The sequence below is a fragment of the Perca flavescens genome, chromosome 6 (genome assembly GCF_004354835.1).
Source record: "Perca flavescens isolate YP-PL-M2 chromosome 6, PFLA_1.0, whole genome shotgun sequence".
Classification (NCBI taxonomy): Eukaryota; Metazoa; Chordata; class Actinopteri; order Perciformes; family Percidae; genus Perca; species Perca flavescens.
The window spans coordinates 15,125,304-15,134,369 of record NC_041336.1 but is presented as its reverse complement, the minus strand read 5'-3'; the positions used below and the strand labels follow the sequence as shown (position 1 = coordinate 15,134,369).

Below are 9,066 nucleotides of genomic sequence, written 5' to 3'. Positions count from 1 at the left end.
TTGCAATAAAGTGCATTGAGAGTTCAGTTCTCATGGTAAATGAGAAGCGATGTTGGGCATGTACAGCTGAGAGATTGTCATCACAGAATAGCTGATATAAAGAAAAACTTAATGTGAAATGAACTAGATCTCTGGGGGAGTGGGGGGGGAATCAAAAGAGGATAGGGTGAGAGAAGAATAGTCAAGACAACAAAGCGGGACGGGAGTGTTGGTCCTATAGTCTCTGTGTCAAGTCTGGAATGTCACAGTTGAGCACAGTGCTTCATGGGTAGGGTAGTTCTTTTAGTTCAGAGGATAGGATGTGTTGTCCTAGACTTCAGCCAGGCACCCAGCTCTGGTTGCTATGAGCTTGTTGTGGACCAGTCAGACTGTTCATTCCCATCCCCATGCCCATGGTCACACCCATGCCCATACCCATGCCAATGCCCACCCCCTGGGCTAGGGAGCAGTCAAAGTTAAAGTCCATTTCCTCCCCAGAGTCCATAATGTCATGGAGGAGAATGGACTCCACATCGCAGTCCAAGCTACCGTGGAACATGTCAATGTCCAGGTCAGCTGGTAGTCTCTCATGGGGGTGAGGTTGGTGATAGCCATGGTAGTTGCTACCAACACTACCATTCCCCATCCCCTGGCCATGGTGGTATGGTCCGTTAGTCATGCCTTGGTGTTGTGGGTCGGGGTAATGGTTGTGACGGGGGTGTGGGGCGGTGGCCACGTGGCAGGAGTCCTGGGGCATGCCAAGCATACCTGCTGGGTTTGGGGGGAGGGTGGTGGAGGCAGGGAGATGAGCATGTGATGGGGGGCTGTACAGGTAGGGAGCTTTGTGGTTGTAGGTCTGCAGCTGATTGCTGTTGCCGCGTGGAATGAGGGCCACAGCCCGGGGTGGTGTGTGGTTATGGCTCTGGCTGAGGTTGTGACCGTTGTGAGTGAGGCTGTGAGGTGAGTTGTGGTTGTGGTTGGTGACATTGTTGTGATTATGACTAGTATGGCTGTGAGTTCTGTTATGGCTATGAGCTGAGCTGTGACTATGAGGTCCATTGTGTCTGTGGCCATTGGGGTGGCCAGGATGGTGGCTGTGATGGTTTGAGCCTACTTCATTACTAGCTTGACCCATCATAGGATGGCTTTCCCTTTCCTGTCCCAGCATCATGTCCTTGGAACAGTATTGCTGCCTAGCTGGACCCCCTGTTAGCAGACTCTGCAGGGCATTTGTGCTGGAGTATGCCCGCATGGTTCCAGAGAAACTTGCTGGCTTGTTCTCCTGAATGGTCTGCATGGGTGAGTGGTGGCGCAGCATCCCCATGCCTGTTGCACCATAGACTGCACCATAGGGGCTCTGCCCCTTCACTCCAGAACTGTAGTGGTAGACAGGGGTTTGGTGCTTATGTCTGCCAACAGCTGGATGCTGCTGGTGTTGCGGCTGCGGTGGGTGATGGTGATGATAACTATCCTCCATCATCTTCTCATCCAGGCTGATGGCACCTGTCAGGTTAGCCAGCTGAGGCAGCTGCTCGAGGGGAGGACAGAGATTCCCTGCCCCCATGGATGGAGAGCGGGCACTGGTCGGTGAGGGGTAGAGGTGGGGGGAGGTGGAACAAGACAGGCCCCCCTCCTCGGGTTCCTCTGGCTCTCCCTCTGCGAGAATGGGTGACAGACGCCCACTCAATGTGGAAGCTGATGAACTAGCCCTGGAATGGAGGTCTGTCCAAGCATCAAACTCTCCATCTGTCCCAGACGAACCTCCAGGTCCTGCAAGGCCTTTCCGTGGTGGGCTGCCTTGGTCAGGGGAGCCCTGGAGCCCAACCACAACAGAGCCTGCTCCTATCCCAGGACGGCCAACCCTCTTGCCTCTGACGCGGCCTTTGCTTTTTAGGTATTTAGTGCTGTTGTCCATGGAGACTGCTCGCCGTCGGGGAGACTTTCCCATCTTTCCTCCATCTGGGTTCAGCATCCACCAGGAACTCTTCCCTGTTCCCTCATTCTGCACCCTGATAAAACGTGTGTGGAGGGATAGGTTGTGTCGGATGGAGTTCTGCAGAGAGATGAGACAGACACACAGTGAAAGAGAGATCTATTTAAATTGTAATAAGTAGATCACTTATCATTAGTACACAAACTGCATTTCTGAGTGCACAAGATTCATATAAAATGTTCCAGAGGAAAATAAGAATAGTTGAAATCAACAATGCTGACAAACCTACTTATACATCATTCAGTCTATACATGCTCAGTCAAAGAAAAATGTACCAATTTATCAGGTCGCTCCATATCTATGATTATACACAAAACACACAGAAATAGATACACAACCCTCTATACAACCAGTGTCAACCAAAGTCAGAACATTGAGAGCACATTCAAAAACACAAATATGTTCGGAAGACAGCTACAGCTGGCAGAGCACGGCCCTGTCAGCCTCAACCAACCTGAAACGACCTGAGACTCAGTCTTGAGACACTCTCCTTATGCACGTCAATCCTCCCACTTTCATTTCCATCAATCCATCTGTCCTCCTCTACTTCTTCTTTCAGCTGGGCTGATGTAAGCTGCTGAGGTTGGGCGTACTGTATGTTTGAAGTCGGTGCCAGTCTGGCTTAGTGCCAGCCCTGTTTCTTTTGCTCTCATAGCTTGAATGGGGGGATGTAACTGAAGATTGAGCCGGGAGCAAGGAAGGCTAATTGATGTATCCTACCCTCCGACATCTACCTTCACTGCCTATCTCCCTTCCCCTCCCTTGTTCTGTCTTTATCACAATCCCTCTTTCTCTTTTGCCACTGAGTACTACATATTTTGTATTTTTCTCATTTCGCACACTTCTTTGCACCCAACAGTCATTTTCCACTTCTGCTTTCAATCTCTGTGCCTTCAATTACACAGTGTGTCACCAATTACTTTCCCATTATCCTCTACACCGGCATGTACAGTCACTGACTCAGTAATTCATAGGATATAGTTTTTTTTTATTATCATTTACATCTCAAGGGTTGCTGAATGCGGAAGGTTCCTGGAGTGCAACAGAGTCTGTCGTTGCAATTCTGCTCTTTGTTGTGCGTGAGGCATTTTGATGCTCATGCAGGAAAATATCAAATCAAAAGCACCTCCTGTGGTTTAGGAATATACTGGGACAGTAGATTGTTTCAGATCGAGGGGTACTCACACTCCCACCATCGCCATTATGTTGCGGATTATTTGTATTCACACTGAATTGCACGGCAGGGAAACAAATGAATCAAATTGCGGGGCAGAACACATAAATGGGAGGCGAACCGAATTCATGTGATCTGTGAATGCCTCCTTGGGTTATCTCAATGTGACACCTCCGGCATTGGGTAACCATGGCAACCTGGTAAACGTGCCATGGCAGAACTATATCATATAGTGGTGAGAGTCAAGAGAGTGAGAAAGAGATGGAGGGAGAGTGGGGGATGGGGTAAAGGATGCAAGAGGAGGCGGTTGTTTGATGCTGCTGCTCCAACACTAAACACCCTTTCATCTTGGCAGTGCAGGTCCGCAGGGGATGCCCACTCCCTGCTTCTGACGGCTTCTCTACGTGCCGCGCCAACTCCCTGTCTCACCGTGGCTGGATCATCCACCTATCATAGCACTCCAAATCATCCCCATCCAGTCCTGTACATGCCTGAATTAAAACATAAGTAAGCTTTCATGCCATTCCACCACGGCCGGTTGTAAATGGGGCATCTTTCAGAGAGCTGAACCACTTCGTGCTGCAACTCTGTGTGACCTGTCTGATTCAAATCGCGATTTATCCCTGTATGAGGGAAGAGCAGCCCCATTGAACTTGGATGGATTTGTCATCATCCCAAACCCTCTTTATCTGATGAATCCACCTGCTAGAGAGATTTGAGAGATTTCGGACAGTGGCCAGCCATGGCATCATCGTCATCATCACTAGTTGCTGGCATCCCGTTGTGTAGTTTTCCACCACATGTTTTTCTCTGTCATCCTGTTTGTGTGTTTTAGGATCTAAGAATAGCTCAGGTTGCAGGTGGTTTCACTGTGGGTGTGGTTCTGTCCGCCTGCTGTTCCCTTAGTCTGAGTCAGGGGCAATTTGGTCAGCCTATGGCCCTCACGCCCCCGAAACAAGCAGTCACTGCTAATCCCCCTCCATCCCCGAGTAATCCCAGACAATCCTGGGCTAATCCCAAGTTGATTCAGGGGCACTCCCAGCTGGGTGTCTCACACAGAGCCATGCCAGGTCACCATGGACACAGCGGGCTGCCCGGATATGCTATGATCCAATAGTAATACAGCATAAGGGACATTTGAAATATGGGGAAAAGGGACACTATAAACCCCTTATAGGATGTGGTATTAAACTATTCCTGATGTTTGTGAATTTTAGTAGATTTTTGAAGCAGTGATCTGATGTTAACCACATTTTTGATGCCTCCATCAAAATAACTACCTTTACTCTGTGTTCTGTCCTTGAGGGTTGGCTTTGCCACATTTTTACTCCTACGGGTTGAATAGAATAAAATTGAAAACTTTATTATGTATTAAATATTCATAAAATGGAAATTCTCTTTCAGCCCCCTGGCTTGCCGTGGCAGACGGATGAAGCCCACAGAAACATACAATGACAGAGAGGAACACACACATACACGCCTGGGTCCAGGAGGCTGCTTCCTATTCAAATCATACCCCTTTAATACAATGGGCCTAGTGGAGAGGGCTCTAAATAATGAATGAAGCAGTGGCTGGGTTTATGCAGAGAGATGCACTGCCTGGTCCCATAATACTGAAAAGAACAGACAGAGTCATAAGTAGCGGTGTGACTCCTTTGTTTTGTTATCAGGGACATCCACATCATCGTCAGTCTACAAACTCAATCAGGCTAAAAGGGGTTAATTTGGACATAAAGTAAAAGAGGATAAGGGTAAGAGTTTATGGACAAATCAAAGCCAATTAAGATGGAGAAGGTTCTATTGGTTGCGGGAAAACAATCAGCTTGGGGTCAACTCTCATTAAGGCCTAAACATCCTGATAGCTGATTTAGATATTTAGACAATACAGTAGATAACAAGTCGCAGGACAGCCCTCTTTGTCCTCAGATTAACAGTTTAGGGTCTTTTTGAACAAATCTGACATGATGTCACTTTTTTCCACAACACACAGGTGGACTAAGACTATAATTCGACCATAGTAATCTCTTTAAGAACCATTCATTTGGCTTCTGGAAATCTTACAATACCAATCAATCGTACTCCAAAACCCCCTCCCTTCTTCCATGCAAACTTGGTTTGATTCAGGGACTGAAGAGGCCTATTTAGTGTTGGGAATCAATGAAGTTTAATGACTATCAGTGCTGAGGCTTAGCACACATCAAGGCCTGACTAACTACACAATCCACCTGCATTATGAGGCTAATATGGGTGCTCAATATGCCATATCCCCACTGTTCGCACAACAATGTCAAAACTGCCACAGGCTTGTCAGTTAGGTGACTGTGCCCACTTGTGCAAATTGGCTTGGTGCCCAACGTGTCCCTCTGTTGCCTCTACCAAGATGTCAGTCAAGCAGTAGCATTGGGATAATATGAGTATGGGAGCAGGGGTTATGTTGTGCCCAATGGTTCATCGAGGATAACCTGTGGTGGGGGGTACAGCAGGAGGTGGAGGGGCCTGGGGGTAAAGGGTGGGAATATAGAGCTACCGCAAGGGGCCCCTCCATGCCACACAAAGGGGTGCCCTCAAAATACCCCCCACTCGCCCCATCCCCCTCCATTAGTCCCCCATCACAACCCACTCAGGGTTTTTCCCGCTCACACACCCACACACATGCTCACACACAGAAGGGCGAGGAAACAGGTCAAACGGTTTATAGGACCCATCTTGTGGCAAATGTGCACTCAATCAAACAGAACTGAGTGACGAACTAAGGACTGTGAGTGGGGTCTGGGAACCAGCAAAAAGAAACCACTCACCCGATTCAAACAACCTCAAGGGTGAAGCAGCGTGGTGCGCTTGCCCAGCTAAGAACACAGCAGCTGTTCTTGTAGTGGCACCGGGTAAAGCCGTTTGCCACACTCGACTGGTATTACCAAACCATTTCATGCAGAATGGAGCCATTATGTATTGTCAAAGGGTATCCCTCTATGGTGCACATTCATTTGATAAGCCTAAATCAAGGGGGAGTAACAGAAGCACTAACTGTGTTTATTGTGATGCTGTTTTTGCCTGTGCAGAAGGCAGGAGGGATCAGGGGGAGGGGAGGTTCCAACACAAGCAGTTTTGTTCAGCACAGGAATGAGTTTTGTCAGCTAAGCCTGTCTCCAGGCTATTGGTGGAAATTAGCGCCGGCTAAATATTCGCTTTCCATGATTGATGTCACGGCTCGCGTTGTCCCTTTGAAGGAAAATAAAGAATTTAGAGCCATGTGGATTAATAGGGACAGGGTTGGGGGAATTTTATGTGTCTGAGGGGGACTTGAAGAGGGACTAAAGGGCCTAATGGCCGCACAGATTTGGCACAATGGAGCTGAGACGATATCAGAGAGTGAGAGAAGACAAGTGAGACTATGACAGTGAGTACAAGAAAGAAAATTGGAAATTGTGTGTATGTGCTTGAGAGAGAGCGCACGCGAGAGAGAGAGAGAGAGAGAGAGAGAGAGAGTGTGTGAGAGAGAAAGAGAGACGTAGCTATTTGCCTGAGAAGCCCAGAGTCAGATGATTAAAATCCCTTTAGGAGGCTTCTTTAAGAGAGACAGATGGGCAGACAGGCCTGTTTTTGGAATGCAATCAAATTGAAAAGATTAAAAAGGAGTCTCTTTTATTAGGAGGTGAGAAACAGTTACTTCTCTGCCACATGCCATCATCGCCTCCACAGCAGTGGTCACGACTGCATTGGTATGCGAGGCACATTACTGCCCTTGTTGGGGAAGACATTAACCTGGGATTACGAATCACATCTATCTCAGTGTATCACTGTGAGGTCTCTGAGGATTGGCTAGCATTTCTAATTTCTTGTTGAATAAATACGATTTACAGGAAAGAGTTAAAAACCTCCGGCTCTCATTTCTTCTAAAATCATTACGGAAAAAACTAAAGTGAGCTGGAGTAACTCAAGGACTTTTCAACAACAGCTGTCCTATTACGGACAGAACTTTCACTTAATCTCAACACAAAATCTGGTACAGGTACAATTCAAATGTGCATTCCCTTGGCTACCATTGTACTTGAATAGACTGAGTTTGCACAGTAGAGTGATTCAAGCACTGTGAAAGGTGCTCTGTATTCGATCCTATTATTCCACAACACTGCAGGAGTGCCATTTATAAAAAGGCTTAAAATGGAAAGCAAGTGTGTGGTAGTGTGTCTGGTAGCCTCAGATCAGGAAGTGGCTGTGGAGAGGGGTGTAATGGAGTTGGTAGGGGATTCCTGCCTGACTGTGCACTAATTACATCCAATGGCTGGCGAGTCATCAGCCGTGCCCACCCTGGCGCCAAGGGAAGGGTTGGCATCGGGGTGGCAGGGTGTGGGATAGAGAAGGGCTGCCGCAGCTTTGGTGGGTAAAAATAGATGCTGACAGATTAGTAGAGCATCTGAGACCCGGACAGGGGATCGGAAAATCCGCTCGCCTAATGCCAGGGACAGCTGAGTGTTTCCGGTGGGCGCAAAGGGGACACAATCTGGGCATCACGTCTGACGCCCACGCACAAAACGGGGGAGCCTCAGAGTGGGAGTGAGCACACGAATGAGCACGTGCCACAGGATAGCATGGGTGTGGTTTTTCCACTGGGACATGCAAGGTAGGCAGAGCTCGCGCCCTCCCACTGAGGATTCACACAACAGGTGTTTGGGCTGGGCCACCTGTGGGGCCGGCCGCCTGCTCGCACTTCACACCTCGTCTAGGGAGCAAACTAACATTTTCCACTGGGCTTGCCATGCTTTTGTTAAAGACCAACACGTTTCTGGAGAGGCTTTTTACGGCTCTTTTTACAAGATCTGCATGATATGCGTGTGTGCAAGCATGCACAAGTCAATCTGCATTTATGTGAGCGCCTGGGTGTCTATATTTCTGTATCAGTCCATTTAATAGCCAACAGGCACAGTGTGGATTTGATTATATTGAAACCTCCCTCTGCTACATATAAAGAAACTGTCGGCCAACGATGGAAACAATGCAGGCCCAGGCTTTTTTCACATTCGGCCTCCACATAATCTCATTCATAACAACGAGAATCTCATTTCCCGCATTCTAAAGGTCAGTGCATACCTCTGATCACACTTTAATAAACATCATTCTCAGCGTTTAATTTAATTTCAGCAGAGCAGGAAACTCATAGGCAGCCATGCAAAATTCATCGGATCGTCCTTTAATTGCTTCACTTTCACAGTACAGAGAATGACCGCAATCACAATGAAGCAAAAATAATGCACAAATAGACAGAAACACAGGCACACATCTGCAGGGCGCGCTCACACACACACACACACACACACACACACACACACACACACACACACACACACACACACACACACACACACACACACACACACACAAACACACAAACACAAACACACACACACACACACAGAGAAGAGATAAAATCAAGTGCCAGTCTTGGTTAATTTTTTATAAAATAAGCTTCACAATTCTGTTGGACCATCATCACCAAGTAGTGGCTCCACATCTCTTTATCATCACACATTTTAACTCTCACCTAAATTGGCAAACTATAACAAACAACCACCACGCATACACACACACCTATGTACACACACACTCACTCACTCTGTCACACACGTACATTGCACACACATGCCAACATGACACAAAGCCTGGCACACCGGGCACACTCATTACTGCAATGCCAAGCTACCAGTTGCTAAGGAGACCTGTGGGAGAGGGAGGGTTCCTTGTTGTTGCCATAGCAGCCGGCTTGCTCCCTGCCAACTCTCTCCCTCAGGGAGAAACAAGGCAAGAGGTGGGGGGTGAAGTGGGTAGAGGTAGGGGGCAGCAGTTTAATAGGGCTATGAGGTGCAGAGGAACTTCATTAGCCATCAGTGTGCGCCGCACCAACCACTGCTTCCCATGAATGCCT

The 9,066-nt window shown here is 47.9% G+C and overlaps 1 protein-coding gene across 1 annotated transcript in view; it reads right to left on the bottom strand.

Annotated features, from left to right (window-relative positions):
- Positions 1-254: 254 nt before the first annotated feature.
- LOC114557849 (forkhead box protein O3) overlaps positions 255-9,066 on the bottom strand; it is a 28,547-nt gene continuing 19,735 nt past the window's right edge. The window contains exon 2 of the mRNA XM_028581531.1: positions 255-2,032. Within this exon, the coding sequence (XP_028437332.1) occupies positions 317-2,032 (1,716 nt within the window). The 3' untranslated portion in view covers positions 255-316. The remainder of the gene's footprint in view (positions 2,033-9,066) is intronic.